This window comes from Ovis aries, chromosome 14 (genome assembly GCF_016772045.2).
Source record: "Ovis aries strain OAR_USU_Benz2616 breed Rambouillet chromosome 14, ARS-UI_Ramb_v3.0, whole genome shotgun sequence".
Taxonomy (NCBI): Eukaryota; Metazoa; Chordata; class Mammalia; order Artiodactyla; family Bovidae; genus Ovis; species Ovis aries.
In genome coordinates this window covers 53,999,972-54,019,492 of record NC_056067.1, presented here as the reverse complement: position 1 = coordinate 54,019,492, position 19,521 = coordinate 53,999,972, and the positions used below count along the sequence as shown (strand labels likewise).

Here is a 19,521-nt window from a genome sequence, read left to right as displayed (position 1 = left end):
CAGTTAAAGTGCTGAGAACGGTTCCAGACACACACTCTATGTGTAGGCTATTATTGTTATTATCCATCAAATCCACACACAGCTACTGAGCAAATCATGTAGATTCCACTTTCAAAGTAAAATCTCAATAAATCCAGAATACTACACTAGCCCCCTCCACCTCTGGCTTCTCAGGATGGTCAGAAGGGTTTAACCAGGACGGGTGCGTAAAGCGGTGAGTTGTCACAGAATTTGGCAGTAGGTGCACAGAATGTGGGAATCGCCATTATTACGATTATTATTATCATCATCCTGGCCTTTTTATCCTTCCAGCTGCTCAGGACAAAACCCTCTAAATTCCTCTTTCCCACACATCCACACCCAATGCCTCGGCCAATCCCATCGGCTCCATGTTCAGCCTGACTCCACAGTACCCACTCGGGTGCAGTCTCCACCATCCCAACCTGTGCTGTTACAATCGCATCCTCCCGGGGCTCTCGGCTCGCTCCGCCCACAACCCGACAATCTGTTTCCCACTTGGCCGCCAGGGGGCGCCTTAAGAACGAAGTCAGCTCACCTCCCCGTCTCTGCTGGGAACTCTCCAGTGGCTGCCACCTGACGCCGAGGAAAAAGTAAAGTCCTCAGCACGATCTAATCTTGTATGGACTTCACCCTCTCTCTTTCCTCACGCCCTTCCAGCCCCACAGCGCTCCTGTCTCCTCTGGACATGTCCACTCTTGCCTTAGGACCTTTGTACCTGCCTTTCCCTCTGTAGGGGCACCTCCTTTGGGCTCTTCCTCCAGTATCACTTTCTCTGGAAGATCTTTCCTGCTCACCGTGGTGATTAAGACCACTCTCAACACTCTCGGTCCACCTTCCCTGCTTCTTTTATCTACTTTGAGACTCATTTTGTATTGTTAATTTTATTATCCATTGCCTATCTCCTCCAAACTAGAGTATCAGCCCCAGGAAGGCAGAGATTTTTGTCTGTTTTCTTCACTTCTGTGTCCCCAGCGCCTGTAACAGTGCTTGGCATAGACCTTCCAACGTAGGGGGTGGGTTCTGTCCCTGGTCGGGGAGCCAGGAGCCCACATGCCTGGCAGCCAAGAGTCAAGACATAAAACAGAAGCAATACTGTAGCAAATTCAATAAAGACTTTAAAAATGATCCACATCAAAAAAAAAATCTTAAAAACGAAAAGAAGAAGAAATGACCGCAGACATCTGGGTGATTACTAGCATTCCCTTCTCACATGTGAACCTCTAAAGGGCTCTATTCATCAGATATGTAACCTCAGGCGGCTGACCTCAAGGCTCTGACCTCAGTTTCCCAGTTGTAAATGGGATAGAAAATTGCCTCTGTCTCATGGGGTTGCTGTGAGGATGAAATGGATTCCTATTTGCCGCACTCGCACTCGTGAGCTGGTGACATCGTGAACTGCAAAGGTTGGGTTTTTACGCCGGAGCCTGCGCTTCCTCCTTTCGCCGCTCGGAGGCAGCAGGCGCCCAGCGGATTCACCGGCTCGGCCCGCGCGGGATGAGGAACGGGGGCAACTCCGGCGGAGGAAGCTGATGAAATCCAAGCCAACTTGCAGTGAGCTCATCCCGCCCGGGCGCCTCCGGAAGCCACGGGGCCTCCGGGGCTCCGGCTGGCCCGAGCGATAAAACTCCAGTGCTGAACCAGGGAGGGAAGTCCTTCCTGAAGTCTGCCCTGCGTGGGGCCTGCTGGCTGAAGCCTGGGTTTGCGGGGAGGGGCGAGGGTGAAGTAGCGAATGGTCGGTCCCCCGGCTGCCTCCGCAGAATGAAAAGTGAATTCTGAGCTTGACTGTGGGAGTGAGAGAGAAAGGGGACGGGGAAGGGAGGGAGGCAGAGCCAAGACGTGGGAAGACGCAAAGATGGGGAGACTGAGGCAGAGGAGGGGGAGACAGAGAGAGCCAGAGAAAGTCTTAGGAGGGACAGAGACAGGAAGAGAGAGTTGGGGAGAGAGAGAGATCAAGGAGAGACAGAGGTGGGAGGCGGGAGACAGAGACAAAAAGAGAAAGAGACAAACGAGGACACACACTTAGGGAGAAACAAGCGGGGACGACAGAGGCGGAGAGAGTCCTAGCGAGTGGCCGAGATGGGGAAGGAGAGGGAGATGGAGTCAGGGCTGCAGAGATCGAGGTGAGTTTGGGGAGCGGCGGGGTGAGGGCGATCCGGGAGGGGCACTCGGGGTTAGGGTCGCCTGTAGGGGCGAGCCCTGCGGGATATAGGCGGGGCCCCTCCCTACCCCCTCATCCCCACTGTGGCGGCGGCGGCGGCGGCGGCCGAGTTACGAGTTACCAAGTTACCGCAGGATTCGGAAGCTTCTCACTGGCGAGGCCGCAGCCAATCAGAGAGCAGCGTCGCTGTTCTCGGGCAGGAGGCCTGGAGATGCACCTTCCCCCGACACCCAGCGAAGCACGCGGCCACACAATCACAGTGGCTCACACACTTACCCTGTCCCAGGGACACGCAGCATCGCCTGCCCCCCATACGCACACGATCGCAGCGACACACATCGTGTCGTACACACGCGGCCCCAGGAACACGCAGAGACACACAGCATCGCAGACGCACAAAATCTCAGGGACACAGTCGCAGTTCCGGGACACACAGCACTGCCGAGACCCACAATCACCATGACACACAACATTACCCTAACACACAACCACACTGAAACCCAGTGTTGCCCAGACCCATGCATTCTGCATGTCTTAGACCCTAGAACACACAATATAAGTGGCACACACAATGCCAGTGGTCATGGCACACACATTATCGCAGTGATACACACAATCACAACAATGACTCATTCAATCACAGTGACACAAGACTGCACAGACACACAACCTTATTAACAAAGGCACAGTCTCATGGACACACATCACACTGACAAACACAATCACAACAACACACATAATCAGAAGGACACACAGCACTGCACTGATGTACATACACTCAGTAACACAGTCCCACAGACTCACAACATTTCCAATACAATGACAAGAGTATCCTGCTATACACAGCGTTGTCCAAACACACATTAGCAGTGACAGGCACGCACATTTTCCCCTTGACACGCAGCAAAGCACTCAGGCACACACTATCACAGTGACACACAACGTACCACACAAAATCTCACAATTCCACTGAGGCACAGAGTGGCCTAGATAATCCCAAGAATGTGAAGTTTTGTGCACACACACTTACAACGATGATGGTACACACACACAATTCCAGGATCACACAGCATTGCAGACACAATCATAGTGATGCAACCACACAGTTGCACCGTTGCATACAACCACAGCATGTCCACAAACATTTCTGCTAATGCACAACAGCACTCCAATGCGTATCCAATCCCGCTGTCACAAACACAACCACAGCGACATACATCACCTCATCTATGCACACCAGGAAGTTGCACAAAACAGCACATGAACACAAACACATAGATACACCATCACACTCACACACAGCATGCCCAAATATCATACAAATAGCACACTGACACACAATGACAGAGTCAGAGCCACCCCGTGGGACAAATGCCATCACACAACATCATCCCTGTGACACACACCATCAGCTGATACAGGACAGTACACTGACACAGTCCCACACCGCAACTTTACACAAACACAGCTCAGATAAGTCAACCCCTGGACACGCAGCACAGTAGCCCAGCAGACTGACAGGGAACTCTCCAGGACACAAACCACGCAGTCACACAAACACACAGTCTCACACACGCACTCATCCCTGCCCTTGCCCCAATAGGATGTGTGTGATGTGGGATGCTTGGGGGGGAGGGGAAATGCTAAGTGGGCTTGTGTATGTATGTGTGCTTGTGTGCGTGTGTGTGTGCGTGTGTGTGTGTGTGTGTGTGTGTGCTTATGCCTCCCTCTCCTGGCCCTTCCCCTGGGGCGGGGCCGTGCGGCAGCCGCTGTTACCGGGTAAACTTCCCCGCCCCCCCCAGCGCGGCCATTAGTCACCCCCCTCCCAGGATGATGTCATCGCCTCATTCTGGAGGCTGAGTAATCCTCGACTCCACCCCCCCACACCCCAGGTACCAGGGTAGGGGCGGGCCGCACCTGGACTCCACCCGCGTCTGGAGCTGGGGGCTTGGCTGCCTGGGTCTCCTGGGGGTGAGGACTGAGGAATCTGAGCCTCTCTGGAGTAGCCTGGGCGCTCACATCAGGGTCCCTTGGGGCTGCAGGCTCGCGGTCCCGGATCCCTGGTGGCCAACTAAGAGCACTGGGAGCCAGGATCTACCAGACCTAGGGTCCTGGGCATCCCAGGGCCCCAGGACTTGGAAGGGACCCCCTGCACACTGTGAGGGGCTGGGTCACCTCGCCAGGTGACTGGAGGAGGGGAGGCTCTGTGACACTTGGGGCTTCACTCCTGGGTTCCCGGCATGTGCGTGGTGGGGGGAGGGGGGAGGTTGAGTGCCAGGGAGCAGAGGGCGTGGCTGTGGGGTCAGATGCCTGCGACCTGGTAGATCAACAAGCTAGACCCTGGGGAAAATGACTCGGAGGGGAGGCGAGCTCGCTCGCAGCCTACCCCTTGGGGCTGGGTAGGTGGTAGTCTGGATGAACTGGACACCTGAGGGTCTAGTAACTGGTGTATCTGTGGGGTCTCCCAGAATCAGTATGGTGAGGCGCCAGGATGCCCACGGACTCTGAGACATCTCGTTGCCTGAGGGCCCAAAGACCAGAGTCTCTGCTTCCTGTGGGGGTGGGGAGCTCAGTTCTAACTTTCTCAGAAGCCGACCTGCCTGGGTTCCCTCTGGGGGCAGCCTGAATGCTTCTTTCCAGGGACTGGGAAACTAGCATCCCTTGGTGGGGGGTTCATATGCTCGTTGTCACAAGACAGGGCATGCCTGAGTCCTTTGAGGAGAAGGGGAGACCCCTATTTTTATGGGATCTTTTTCTGGGAGAGATTCCCCAGCCCCTGTGTTTTTTTAAAGTCAAGATGCCTAAATCCTGTTTGGGGAGGGTCTGAGGTGGGGGTGGGGGCATGTGCAGACAACCAGCTCCTATCTTTGCGGAGTCAGGATGCCCAGGTCTCCCTCTGAGAAGGGGAGGCTTGCTAGCTGTTTCCACAAGGCCGACTCCAGCGTGCCGTCCTGGGGAGGGACGGGATGCGCGGCCCCTATTTCCAGCCCATCCTAAGTGCCCATCCTCGTCAGGGAGTGCGAGTTACGGTGAGGGCCGGGGGGGTGGGGGGGGGGGGGGGGGGGGGGGGGGGGGGGGGCGGCAGTGCCCAGCCCAGGCCTCACCCCAGCCTGCCGCAGGCTTGCAGGCAGTGAGCCCGGCAGCTCCCCGGGGCCCGCCTCCCCGCCCCCCGCGCCGAGGGCTCCCCAAGATCCGGGCGGGCGGGCAGGCGCGGCGGCGGCCAATGAGCGCGCTCGCCGTCTCCGGGAGCCGGGCCGGCTCTGCCCGCCTGGCATTGGGCACGCGGTGGGCAGCGGCGGGCGGGGCCTGGGGGGTCCTCGCGCCTGGTTGGGCCAGGCTTGTTGCTGGGTAACGGGGCGGCGAGTTTCCCCTGGCAACGGCGGCGGGTACCGCTCACTGGCTGGCCGGGAAGGAGGGGGGGCGCGGGCGCGGGCAGGCCCCGCAGACCCCAGCAACAGCGCGCGGCCCCCGCCCCGCCGGGGAGCGGTAACCTTCACACGCGCCGGCCGCTCGGACCCTGCGGACACCGGCGCCCCCGCCCAGCCCCCACCCGGCTCCAGTCCAGCCCCGGGGCCTGAGAGGCCGGCCGCACCGAGGGGACCCGGGAGGCCCCCCTCCCCACCGCGGAAAGCCAGGACTCACAGCCTGCTCTGAAAAGTTAAGTCCTTTCCAACTCCCTCTCCGGTGCTGAGAAATCTACTTCCCTGGAACGGCATTCAAGATACCGGGGCAGGTTGCGGGTCCTCAGTAAACTAGCTGGGACGTTGTTTTTCTTCACCCAGCACTTCGCATGGAGCCCAGCACTGCCCTATACGATACTGTCCTACCTGCGTTACAAATCGGAATTCACTGATTAATCTTCACATTGAAGTTGGGGTCCTATGGCGATCGTCTTTGTACACGTGGGGAAACTGAGGCGCAGAAGGAGGAAGCTACTTCCTCAAGGTCATCGTTTGAACCTAGGCAGCCTGGCTCCAAAATCTGGATGGTGTATATCTTCACTGTGTTGACTGTCCCTTTGAGAGGCATTAATAGTCCAAATGAGGGACCTCCCGGGTGGCTCGGTGGCTGACTCTGCACTCCCAAGGCAGGAGGCCCAGGTTCTATCCCTGGTCTGGTCGGGGTGCTAGGTCTCACATGCTACAACTAAAGACCCAGTGCAGCCAAATAAAGAAAATATTCAAAATGAGAAACTGTGCCAGCCAGTGAAACACACTAATGGCTGGCCCACAGGCCGGACTTGAAACCCCTGCCCCAACCTGAGGGTCTTAGCTGGAAGACCTTCTCTGGATTCTCAGAGAATCAATAGCTCCCCCACACAGAGAAATGATGTGTGAAGGACCCATTAGAGCCCAGTGCTTTATTTTTACTGACCTTCTTACTCAGAAGAATCCTCTGACTAGGGACCTGTGCTGTCCCAACTCACAGGTGAGGAAATTAATCGAGGAACAGAGATGGGACCACTTGCCCAGAGTCACACAGCCCGAAGGTGGCAGAGCTGGGGATTCTAGGTCAGGCCATCAAGTCCACAGAGCATCAGCTCCTTGGTGAAATTCTGTGCATTCTTGGGGGAGAGGGGAATGGGCCTCAGTTATGGAGGTTCTGGTGACTTTCTTTTAGCCAGTGGTTCTCAACCTGGAGTGATTTTTGCCTCCCCCAGGTGATTCCTGTGTGACACTAGCGGTAAAGAACCTGCCTGCCAGTGAAGCAGATGTAAGAGATGAGGGTTCAGTCCCTGGGTCGGGAAGATCCGCTGGAGGAGGGCATGGCAACCCACTTCAGTATTCATGCCTGGAGAATCCCATGGACAGAAGAGCCTGATGGGCTACAGTCCAAACGGTCTCAAAGAATCAGACACGACTGAAGCAACTTAGCATGCATGTGGGTGATATTAAGCAGTGTTTGCAGACATTTTTTTAATTTTGGCAGACATTTTTGATTGTCACAAAGGGAGGGGCTGCTACTGGCCTCCAGGGGATAGAGGTCAGGGTGAATGCTAAATATCCTACAAAGCACCAGACAGTCCCCACAACAAAGACTCATCCGACCTCACATGTCAGTAGAGAGGAGATGAACAGACTGCTCTAGGGACTTCGCTGGCGGTCCAGTGGTTAGGACTGCGCCTCCACTGCAGGGGCATGGGTTCCATCCCTGGTCTGGGAACTAAGATCCTGCATGCCTGCCGCTGGGCCAAAAAGCAAAACTTTGCTCTCTGCCAAGCCTGACCTCCCCCACCCTCAGCCAACCCATCCCTGACCCCTCTTATTTTCTCTCCACCTGGTCTCTTTCTGACTCCCTCCACTCCCCTGGTCTGAGTCTTCCTGTCTCTGTATCTCTTTTTGCCCCTGTTGCTCGTCCTCTGTCAAAGGTATTGGTGACCTCTCAGAGCTTCAGAACCCTCTGTCCCCTCTCCAGGGGAGCAGAGGCCAGAGGCAGGGTTGGAGGGAATGGTTCTTCAGAAAATTAGAGGAGGGAGTCCCTGGGTCCCTCAGGAGACCTGCTGGGGTGGTGGTGGCGGGGAAATTTAGTCTGGAAGGTGGAGGTTGGGGCTTATCCCTCTTTGGGCTCCTAGGATGCAGGTCTCAAAAAGGCAGCCCTTCAGCCAGTCATAATTTTTTTTTTTTTTTGCCCATATAGGGTTTTTAAATTTTATTTACTTTTTTATTTGTGGCTGTGCTGGGTCTTTGTTGCTGTACAGACTTTCTCCAGTTACGGTGAGCAGGAGGAGCTACTAGTTTCCGTGCTCAGGCTTCTCATTATAGTGGCTTCTCTTGTTGCCCAGCACAGGCTCGATGCGCATGAGCTTCAGCAATTGCAGCTCCAAGGCTCTAGGGTACAAGCTCAGTAGTTGTGGCGCACAGGCTTAGCTTAGTTGCCCCGCAGCATGTGGGATCTTCCCAGACCAGGAATTGAACCAGTGTCCCCTGCATTGCAAGACAGATTCTTAACCACTGGACCGCCAGGCAAGCCCACTCATATACTTTCCAATTTTGACTTTGTAGGCCTCCAGAAGACACATACTTTTTCCACTTAGCCACAGTCCCCACCATGCCCTGTTGTCTTACACTGGACTCATTTCTCTCATTTATTTCATGATGGTCTTGAGTTTGAGATCCCTGGTCCGGTGAGTGAGAGGATACCAGAATTTGGAACAGGATCTGATTGTGGAAAGGGTCCTGACTGGTGCCGCTGCATGTGGCCTGGTAGATTCTTGGCCTTCTCCTCTCCCACCCTTACTCACCAAGCCAGTTCCTTCACCCTCATTTTCTTCTCAGAAGAACATTCCAGTACATCTGACTTCCTGGTGTCCAGCCCAAGACGAGGCAGCTTTAGGGCACTGGCCAGTGGATAAGAAGTCCAGGCTGGTCCATGAGCCTTTCTCCTGATTCATCACTGCCAGGCCCAGAGCAAACATTGACAATAATTAGTTATGCTAGTGATAGAGTGTGTGTGCACACGTGCTAAGTCACTTCAGTCGTGTCTGATTCTTTGTGAACCCGTGGACCATAGCCTGCCAGGTTCTTCCCTCCATAAGATTCTCCAGGCAGGAACACTGGAATGGGTTGCCATGACCTCCTCCAGGGGACCTTCCCAACCCAGGGATCAAACCCATGTCTCTTACATCACCTACATTGGCAGGTGGATTCTTTACCACTAGCATCACCTGGAAACCTCCCTGGAGTTAACATTTATTAGGCACTTATGCCTGTGAGCATATACACATGCACACACATATGAGACACTGTACTCACTGACTTCCACGCGTGATCTCATTTAATACATGTCTAAAGCAGCATTTCTAAAATGCCTTTAAATTCGATCTATAGGCAGCAATACATCCATTTTCTTTGTGGTTTGGTATGTAACCGCTATAATCAAATTTTCACAAAAACAATATTTTCCTTTGACTTCAACATTTTTTAAATGATATCATTTTGTTTTGTTTTGAGTCTGGTCAAAAGCCACTAAAGTTGCAAGCAGAAGGGATTGACTATAAAGGGGCACAAGGGGGGATTTCCCTGGTGGTCCAGTGGCTAAGACTCCGTGCTCCCAATGCAGGGGACCTGGATTCCACCCTTGGTCAGGGAACTAGATCCCAGATGTGGCAACTAAGAGTTTGCCTGCAGCAACCCACATGCCACAACAAAGGGCACACATGCCACAATCAAAGATCCTGTGTGCCGCAACTAAGACCTTACACAGCCAAATAAATACATAAATAAAATACCAAAAAATGAAAAAGGGGGGAGCACAAGAGAAGTCTTGCGGAGGGCAACAGGCAGGGTCCAAATCTGGATGTGGTGATGAACAACAGTGTCCATCTGTCCCAACTCCCCAAACTATACACGTAAAAAGAGTAAAAGTTATGGTATGTAAATACATCTCAGTGAACTCAGAATAAGATCCACACCAGTGATTTCACAATGCATGGGGCATGACCCACAGTTTGGAAGGGGAATTCCCCGATGATGTGGTTCAGTGGTTAGGACTACACTGTTTTCACTGCCAAGGACCCGGGTCTAATCCCGGGTCAGGAAACTAAGATCCCGCAAGCCGGGTGGCACAGCCAAAATAAATAAAAATAAATAAATAAATTGAAAAAAAAAAGAAACCCATTGGAAGAAAGGAAGGAAAGGTCAATGAATGAATGATTGAATGAACGAAGGAAAGGAAGCGGAGAGGGAGGGTGAACTGGTCCCCAGTATTTGAAGGAGGGAGATCACACATGAGACCTGCATTCTCTGCTCTTGGGAAGTCGAAGCATCTGGCCAAACTTGAGAACCTGGACAACCCCCTGAGAACCTTCCTCTGCTGGGCACTCAGAGGCCACTTGCCCTCTGATGACACCGTACGGTTTGGGGGGTGATGCAAAAGGAATGGAGGGTGCAGAGGAGACAGAGCCCCAGAGCCTTTAGACACCACCTCGCGTCACCACATCAGAGTGGGGGAAGGAGTGACGAAGGGAGACTGAGAAAGGAAAGGGAACTGAAAGGCAGAAAACCCCGGGTGAGAGCCACTGCAGAGGTTGCCCGGGCATGTCCCGTGCCAGCTGCCCAGGGCTTTCTTCTCCCCCTGGGTCCCCCACCAGATTCGCGGTGAGTGCGGACAGGTGCACATGCTTCCGGAGCGTGTCCCAGCAGTGGGCCAGTTAGGAACCTGTCACAGGTGTGACTTTGTGACTGTCTGTTGGGGGAGTCTGTCTTTTTATGTCTGACTTGATCTGTGTCCGGGAGAGTCAATTTCTGGCAGTTTTCATGTGTCAGCTATGAGTTGCTGGGGGTGTGTTTGTGTGTAAGCTGCTGGAGGTGTGTCCCTGTAGTGGTTCTACACACTGCAGATCAAGTGTGTCCAGGTGTCCCAGTGACAGGTGTCGTGTGTGTGTGTGTGTGTGTCCTGCTCTGCCTATCAGGAAGTTTCTGTGTACCGACAAGACAAGCTCTTAGTGGGTGTCTGTGTGGGTCCTCCACTGTGTGTGTTGTGGGTACCTAAACAGAGCTTGTGAACATGATTGCTTTGTGAGCCTAGGTGTGCTCAGCAGTGCGGGTGTTTGTGCAACTTCTGTGTCTGTGACACTGCGTCCCAGTGAGACTGTTAGGAAGTCACGTTACGTATGTATTTGTGCCTGAATGGGTGAGTGCCTCGTCAGTGCGTGAGTTTGTGCGTCCACGCCCCTGTCCAGGGAGTGTATCTGGCGTGTCTGCGAGTGGGCTTGGCCCCGTCGCCCTGACAGCACGTGACTTTATGTGCCCTGGGGCGCCAGGCGGTCAGCCTGCATACACGTCTCAGGGTGTGTGTCTGTGGGTCCCAGTCAGTGTGTCAGTGTGTCAGTGTGTGTGTGTCCAGCTGTCCCGCCCGTCTGGACGGCCGATCGGCGCGCCTCCGCCCCCAGGCCCAAGCCTTGCCCCGCCCCCGGCTTCAGGGAAACCCCCCGCGCCGAGGTAGGGGGCGCGGCGCGCGCCTGCAAGTCCCGACTTGTCCGCGGCGGCCGGGCGGGCGGGCCCGGCCGTGGCGTCACTCGGGGGCGGGGCGTGGGACCCGCCAGGCGGGGGCGGGGCGGGGCGGGGCGGCCGCCGAGCGGGCCCGGGATCCGCCGGGCGGGCTGAGACGCGGCGCGAGCCACATGCGAGCGGGCGCCTAGCGGCGGCGGCAGCAACAACGACAGTAGCAGCAGCAGCAGCAGCAGCAGCAGCAGCAGCAGCAGCGACCAGGACGCGAACGCGCCTGCGGTTCCAGGAGCAGCTGCGGCAGGAACAGCAACAGCAACAGCCACTGCAGTTAGAGCGGCAGCAGCCGCAGCGAGCGGCGCTCGGCGGGCGCGCCCTCCTGAAGGAAGCCGCCCGCCCCCCATCACCATCCCCTCCGGCGTGTTCATGCCCCCGGGGTGAGTGTGCGCACCCCGAGTCCCCTCCAGCCGCGATTAGCCAGGCCCGGTGGGCTCCCTGGAGGAGGTGGCAGGAGTGCACTCGGCGAGACAGTGCGGGGGCAGGGCGCGCTTCGTCCCCACACCGGGGTCCCCTCTCTCCCTGCCCTCCCCACCCTCCTCGAGGCTGGAGTCCCAGGGCGGGAGGCATTGAGGGTCCAAGAGCGCAGGTGCCTCCGCGGTCCGGCGGGTTTGTTTACAAACAATGGGGTGCCGGCTCGGCAGCGCCCCCTGGCGGCCAGTGCGGGCCCGGGGAAGTAAGTCGCCCCGGACTGCCCCGGCCCTTGCAGTCCCGGAGGGGCGGGGGGTGGGGGTGGGGGGGATGGCGTGGAGGGGCGGCCACACCCCGGGCGCGCGCCCGCTGGGGGCGGCGACAGGGGGCGGCTCGCGGGCCGTGGAGTCTGCGGCTCCTGCGGGCGGGGGCTGCGCCCCAGCAACAGCCGGTTATTGGCCCCGCGCTCGCCTGGCGGGCGGGGCGGGCGCACGTGGCGGCGGCGGCGTGGGGGGTGGGGGGACCGTGACAGCGCAGGGGGCGTCTGGGCCCGCCGTGGGAGCGCGCGTGTGCGGGGTGGTGGATCTGCAGGTGTCTCGCCTGGGTGTGTGCGCGTGTCTGGCTCCGAGTTTGTGCTGGGGTCTGCAGGGAGTGGTTGTGCCAGTCCCGGGCGTGCTGGGGCTGTGGCCCCGGCGGGGTGTGCGGCGCCTTCCCCCTGTGTGTGTGAAGGGGTTCTCTCCGTGCGTGCTGCCGCGCCTGAGGGGTGGGCGCTCTGTTGTTGTGTGGTGTACTTGTGTGTGCTCTGAGAGTTGTCTGTGTGTGCTGTTTGGGGGTGAGTCTCTGGCTCCCGGTTGCCTGCTTGCGCTATAGTGTGTGTGCGCGTTGCCTGAGTGAGCTGTTTGTGTGTTTACGTGTGCGTCTTGCCCGATGGGCTGTGTTTGCGAGCGCTTGTGTGTCTTGTCTGTGTGGACTGTGTCTGTGTCTATCTCCAGGGCATCTGGCTCAGCTCAGCGTTTACGGATGTCTCTTTTCTGTCCAGGTGTGTGTGTGAGTTCTGCGTCGTGTGTGTGTGTGTGTGTGTGTGTGTGGTGGGGGGTTGTCTCAGTCTGTGTTTGGCTTGTGTGTCTGGCATCCGCGTCTGGGAATTGAGGAGCTAGGCTCTGTGGGGTCTGAGTAGAACAGTCAGTAGATGCTGCTGGCAGCCTCTTGTACAGGGATGTGTCTGAGCCCGTGTGTGTGTGTGTGTGTGTGTGTGTGTGTGTGAGAGAGAGAGAGAGAGTGTGTGTGTGTGTTGAGTCTGAGGGGCTTGTCTCTGTGATCGGCTGGCTCATGTGTGTCATGTGGGCTGCGTGTGTGTAGTGTTTATGTCAGTCACGTGAGACCAGTGTTTTCTGAGGGTGCTTTAGGTGTGCGCCCTGCCAGGCCAGTGTGGGATTAGCTGTAGTATGTGTGTGCGTGTGTGTCCAGGGCTGACAGTTGGTAATGGTGTTTGGAGGTTCGGGGAGGAGGGTGGGCTGATGTCTGCTGTTGCGTTTCCGTGTTGTTGCTGGCATGTGGCAGTTCATCCAGATCTGATGACATGTGTGCCTGCTTTACATGTGTCCGGGATCTGAGAGTTGGTGACAAGTGGGTGTGTTGCAGTTGTACGGGTCCCTGTGTGTCCACGGAGGTCTGTTTTGTGTTGATATGTGTGTGAGTCCTGAGGGGTGTAGGTCTTATCTATTGCGGGTGCATTACGGGGAGGGGCACGTGTGCCTGAGAAGGGACAGTGCCCTAGCTGGTGTGTTTCTGTCTGTGCTTGTGACGGCCGCATTGTGAGTCTCTGTGGCTCTGTGGGCATATTAACAGCGGGTCAGTGGGTGACATCCTGACAATTTTGTGTATCTGTGTTTTTGAGATGAAGGGGCTGGGGTGTACCAGCCAGCATGCAGTGTGTGGATAGCTATTCCGTGGTCTGTGTGTGTGTGTGTGTCCTGGGACCTTCTCAGTGTTTTGGGGTACAAATAGGCCTGGTGGGAGGTCAGGCGGGCCAGTCCTGCGTGAGCCCTGTGTGCGTTGTATACCCTCCACATACACCCCTCTTGGTCCTGTGTGAGTCCTGGTGTTTGTTGTGGGAACAATCGCAGTGCCTGGCTGCCCTCTGTGTGTGTATGTGTGTGTGTGTGTGTGCGCGCGCGCGCCCATCACTGTGTTCCAAAGTTAACCCTGCCAGCCCAGGCCCTTTGTGAGTCCCAGGTTGGGAGAGTGTGTGTTGGAGGGCTCTCAGCCCTTATACACACACTGCTGACAGGCCCACAAGTCTGGGAGCTGCGTGAGCCCCTGTCCTTGCTGTGAGAACTGTCCTGTGCCTCCTTGTCCTTGGTCCCTTCTATGTGCCGGTCACCATGTTGTCCCTGGTCCCTCCTGTGTGCTGGTCACCATGTTTGGGGTTGGCTGGGCCTGGGGTCAGCCCGGGGAGGGGCTGTGTGAGGGGCCATCAGGCCCCTCCATCACAGCTGTGTGTCATGGACCCTCGTGGGCTGCCCCAGCCCGCCGTGCGGGCAGAAGTGGGGTACCCTGTGTACCCTGCATGGGGTGGGTACCTCGTGGGGCTCCCCCTGCACTGCCCCGCTGCTGAGCGTGCCCATCTACCCTGTCCTGCAGGCCCCAGGGAGCGCCATGGCCCGAGCACGCCAGGAGGGCAGCTCCCCGGAGCCCGTAGAGGGCCTGGCCCGCGACGGCCCGCGCCCCTTCCCGCTCGGCCGCCTGGTGCCCTCGGCGGTGTCCTGTGGCCTCTGCGAACCCGGCCTGCCTGCTGCCCCCGCTGCCCCCGCCCTGCTGCCCGCCGCCTACCTCTGCGCCCCCACCGCCCCGCCCGCCGTCACTGCCGCCCTGGGGGCCCCCCGCTGGCCTGGGGGTCCCCGCAGCCGGCCCCGAGGCCCGCGACCCGACGGTGAGTGCCTGCCCCGCACCCGAGATGCCGGGAGCTGGGAAAAGAGAGACCCCGAGGAACCCGGGAAAGGGGAGCGAGTCGGGGGAGGTGGCGAGCCGGCCGGGCCACGGGGAGGGTGTGGCTAGTGTGGTCTTTGTGTTGCAAGAAGCAGGAAGACGGAGTGGGAGGCTGGGGGGTGGGGGGGGAGGCCGACTGGGAAGTCCCTCCTGGAATCGGACTGCAGTCCGCGAGCTGCAGCCCAAGGCCTTTTCCGGGCCCGGGGCAACAGCTGTTTTCCAGCCCCCCACCCTCCCCAGGTCTGGGTCCCCGGGAGCCCCTTGAGGACTGCAGCTGGAAAGAGTGTGGGCAGAGGGGACTGTCACTTCAGGACTTCGGGGAGGGGTCGAGGGTGGCCTGGTGCCTTTATCTGCATCTCTTTGGCCAGGGCCCGCCCTCTCTGCAGTCACAGAGGAGGAAGGAGGGGGAGGGGCCATTGTCTGGGGGAAAGGGTAGGGGGGGGCGGGTCTTGGGGAGGGAAGGGTTAAAGGTCCCCTGCCTGCTGGGCTGTTAACTCCGTGATGCCCGGCCGGCCCGCTCGGTGGCAAGGGAGAGGTTTTCTCCGCGTCCTTTCCCACCTGTCCCCGGAACCTGGAGAGGTCAGGAGAGGGCAGAATTCCCTGGCCAGCGGAGGCTGGAGGAGACCCGGTTACTAGACCAGAATGACAGGCATGGAAACTGAGGCCCTGAGGTTAGTTCTCAGGGATCCCTTAGGCCAGGACCCGGCGTGACAGAGGGAGGAAGAGTCGTCAGAGGAACTCAGAAAGTGCGTGGGGACGTCCCGCATCCTAGCCTCCAGGCTCACAGGGGGCCACAGGCCGGCCTTCTGGGTTTCCAGGCCTTTGCCACATCCGGGGGTGTGGCCTCACTGTGGTTGGACACTAGAGGCCAGGAGACCCGAGGCTTGTGACTCGGGGTGTAGTCAGTCACCGTATCCCTGTGTGACCTTGGGCCCTATTCCTAGGGGGAGCCTCAGTTTCCCTGTCGGTTGAGTAGAGCAGTCAAAATTTGGCAATCGTTTTGGAAGGAGCCTGGCCGGCCATGGTCCATGGGGTCGCAAAAAGAGTCGGACACGACTGAGCGACCTAAACATCAACAAACAACTTCGGTAGGATAAGAGGAAGCACTTCCAGACTAACACGGGGAGTGGGGTGGTAGCTGGCTGCTAGACAGGTGAGCCCAGGAAGGCCTCCCCAGCACTTTTTTTCTCCCCCGGGAAGTAGGAGCTAAGAAATCTAGCTCTTAAGAGGGCATAGTGGCATCGCTCGAGATGAGGTGGGGAGCCGAAGAGAAGTCAGGCGACGGGAAAAGGGAGAAGCAAGTCCTAGCCAGCCGGCCCTCCTCCGGGCCACTGAAGGGCCTTAGAGGGGTGGTGGGTGTGACCCCAGCCCCGGCTTTTCCCAGGTCCTCAGCCTTCACTCTCGCCCGCGGAGCAGCACCTGGAATCGCCAGTGCCCAGCGCCCCGGGGGCCCTGGCGGGCGGACCCACCCAAGCGGCCCCGGGAGTCCGGGGGGAGGAGGAGCAGTGGGCCCGAGAGATCGGGGCCCAGCTGCGGCGGATGGCGGACGACCTCAACGCGCTATACGAGCGGCGGGTGAGTGCTGGGGGAGGGGTAGACGGCAGGTGGGACTTCCCGCCGGGGAGGGGGCTGCGGCGGCCCAGCCAGATGTGCGGCAGCTGCTGCCCTGCGAGGCGGGGTCGCGCCGGGGACAGGCAGCTGGGAGGGGCGGCGTGGTCGCCGAGCCGCCGCCGTAGGACCCGCGCTGTAGCAGGCACGGCCCGGCTTGACGGCCGGGGCCGGAGCGTCCGCGAGCGCCGCTGCGCGCCCGGGGCCCGCGGCCGTGGGGACTGAGGGCGGCGCTCGGTGGAGCGGCTCATATATCCCGGGCTATTTATAGCCGATGAGTCAGCAGCGGCGGCGCGGCCGCGCCCGCCCCTCCCACCCACCCGCGCGGCGGCGGCGGCGGCGGCGGCGGCGGCGGCGGCCGCGCGCCACCCAGCTTCCCGGGGGGCTGGGGGCGGGGCCTGGAGCTCCGCCCCTCCGGAGACCCCGCCCCCGGGGCCCTCAGCCAGGCCTCTCATCACTACGAGATACTTGAAGCCTAAGGCGGTGGAACGGAGAATAACAGACACGGGGCGCCCACCACCCAGCTCTGTCCAACCTGAACATTACAGCCATACTGCTTGCTTATTCGAGGGAAAAAAACAAAAACCGGATGTTGCGAAGCCCCTTGACCCTCTTCCCCTCCCCGCTTTCAAAGGAAGCCTCACAGATTGGCTTGTCCCATTGGTCTGCAGGTGTTGATTCTTTTACAACACATTCACCAGGCCACAAACAATACTTGGGATTGCGAGGCGTTTCAGACTTAAACGTGATCTGGTGTGTTCTCAGAGCTGCTCCCACCCCCTCAGTGGTTTGCTTGAGATACAGCCACGGACAAGGGAGCTCCAGTTCATTCATTTTCACTGCCACATAGCATAGCATTCTGTCGGATCACCATGTAGTATTGTCTTCATTTTCTCATTGGTGGGTATTTAGGATATTCCAGAAGTGTCTCAAATTTTTAAATGTAATTTAATTCTATTGTTCTTTTAGCTCTCCCCAAAAATGCGTATCTCCAGGCACACACGTCTCCACAGTAGATACCTGGGTGGTCTTCCGGCCCCTAGCCTTGATAAATAATAGTTGGCTTGCTCAGCAAGGTGACTGTGCCAAGTGGCATTCCACAGTGGGATGGTGGCATTTCTGCCAATCTCATGTGCCCCCTTGGTCACCTTCTCCTGGCTGGAAAATTCGGTGGGAACTGAGGCAGAGACAGATATGGTACCAGGCAGCCCACCCCCAGGCACCCATTAAGATCATTAGCATGGTTGATCTGACCTTCTTGTTCACATCTGTAAAATGGGTTTCTTCTTCCCATCTGGTGGGGATGAGATTAGTTCTTTGGCACAGGACCTAGGCCTGCACTCAGCACAGAGTGGAGAGAACGGTAGCTCTCCATAAGTATTGAGTATTGTTGATTTTAATTGAAGGGCCACCTTTTCTTGTATCTAGCTTCCTTCGTTCCCGCTTTTCTAGCATTGTGGAACTGTGACAGTCCCAGAGGCTGCCCCCAGCCTTCATCCTGCCACTCAGGAAGGGGCTGGGGGTTTGCTTGGCCCAAACGTTTCTGTACAGCTTCAGCACTGAATAGTTCCCAGTTCTTGCACAGAGTATTCTAGAATCGCTGAGACAGGGGGGCTCTATGCTCCCTTCTGTGTGTCTCATCAGCTTTCAATGGGAGGGCAGGTGGGCTGCGGTCCAGCCTACCCCTCAAGCCCAGGTGACTTTGGTCGGGTGACTGTCTTCATCTGGAGACCAGTGACTAGGAGATCAGAGCTGATACCCACGGGCCCTATGCTGAGGGCCTCGTCCACATCCTGTCCCTCCTAGTCTCTTCCAGGCCAGATGACCCAATGAATGATAATAACAGTACCGCCCTGAGCAGGTTGGTGGAGGGTCTGTGCCTCCCGCCTCACTGCCCTTCAGCCTGACCCCCTTGTGCGCCCCACCCGTCCATCTCTAGCCCGTCTAACTTCCTGTCTGCTCCCTTTCCCCAGAGACAAGAGGAGCGGCAACGACACCGCCCCTCGCCCTGGAGGGTCCTGTACAATCTCATCTTGGGACTCCTGCCCTTCCCCGGGGGCCGCGGAGCCCCCGAGGTGGAGCCCAATTAGGTGCCTGTACCCGCCCGGTGGATGTCGGGGACCCGGGGGGGCAGGACCCTCCCAACTCCTGACGCCCTGGCCAGCGCGGGGGACTCTTTCTGCACCATGTAGCATACTGGACTACAGCCCTGCCCGACCCAGGGGTGGGCCAGGGCAGCCACTCCCGACCCAGCCCCGGCCTAGCCCCGGGGAGCACTGATGGAGACGTGGACTCCTGGGCCCCTGGCTGAGGGGCCAGGGGAGAGAGGGCTGACGGACTTGGCGTCTGAAGGCGGCGGGGACCGAGGGGGCAGGGCCTGAGCTGCCCCCCTCTGCCGCCCACCACCATCTCAGGAAAGGCTGCTGGTGCTGGCTGCCCATTCCAGCTGCAGCGGTGACACTGGGGGGCGGGGGTCTCTCCCCCCGGTGCTCCTTCACTTTGGGCCTGACCTCAGGCCCCTGGTGCTTCCCCCCCTCCTCCCAGGGAGGGGGCCCATGAAGAGCAAATGAGCCAAACGTGACCACTAGCCTCCTGGAGCCAGAGAGTGGGGTGCGTCCTGACGGGTGCCCCGGCCCAGCGCCCAGCCATCTTCCCTGAGCCAGCCGGCAGGTGGTGGGCATGCCCGCCTCACCTTCATCTGGGGGTGGCCAGGAGGGGCCCAGACTGTGAATCCTGTGCTCTGCCCGCGACCACCCCCCGCTCCCCCCCCATCAATCCCATTGCATAGGTTTAGAGAGAGCACGTGTGACCACTGGCATTCATTTGGGGGGTGGGATATTTTGGCGGAAGCCGCCCCAGCCTTAGTCCCCAGGGCGAAGCGCTGGGGGAAGACGGGGAGTCAGGGAGGGGGGAAATCTCAGAAGAGGGAGGAGTCTGGGAGTGGGGAGGGATGGCCCAGCCTGTAAAATACTGTATATGCGCTGCTGTAGATACCGGAATGAATTTTCTGTACATGTTTGGTTAATTTTTTTTGTACATGATTTTTGTATGTTTCCTTTTCAATAAAATCAGATTGGAACAGTGGATACTCTTGTCAGCTGTCCTTCCCCGCAGTGGGGCCTGGGCCCAGCCTGTGACCCTCGTCTGGGAGGAGGTGGCCAGGCGTTGCCTGGAGCACCCTGGGGTGTCTGTCGCTCTGGTTAAAAGATGGCTCTGAGCCATTGTGGGAGCCCAACCTTCATGCACCCCTCCTGGGCTCCCACTAAAAGCTAAGCCCTGCAAAAACAGGGCTGTTGGGAGACTTTCTCACTTTATTCTTTTTGGAGAAAACAT

At 58.2% G+C, this 19,521-nt stretch overlaps 1 protein-coding gene across 3 annotated transcripts; it reads left to right on the top strand.

Moving 5' to 3' along the window:
• Positions 1 to 5,382: 5,382 nt before the first annotated feature.
• Positions 5,383 to 19,272, top strand: BBC3 (BCL2 binding component 3). Of its 3 annotated transcripts, none has more exons than XM_027978529.3 (4): positions 5,383 to 10,345; positions 14,236 to 14,524; positions 15,965 to 16,155; positions 18,162 to 19,272. In XM_027978529.3, exons 2-4 carry the CDS (start codon positions 14,251 to 14,253, stop codon positions 18,276 to 18,278), a joined length of 582 nt encoding a protein of 193 aa, XP_027834330.1. In that variant the 5' UTR covers positions 5,383 to 10,345; positions 14,236 to 14,250; the 3' UTR covers positions 18,279 to 19,272. The 3 variants fall into 3 exon arrangements, with proteins under 3 accessions (XP_027834330.1, XP_060254129.1, XP_027834329.1); XM_060398146.1 differs by having other exon boundaries at positions 10,175 to 10,275; XM_027978528.2 differs by lacking the exon at positions 5,383 to 10,345 and adding an exon at positions 11,450 to 11,561.
• The last annotated feature ends 249 nt before the right edge of the window (positions 19,273 to 19,521 follow it).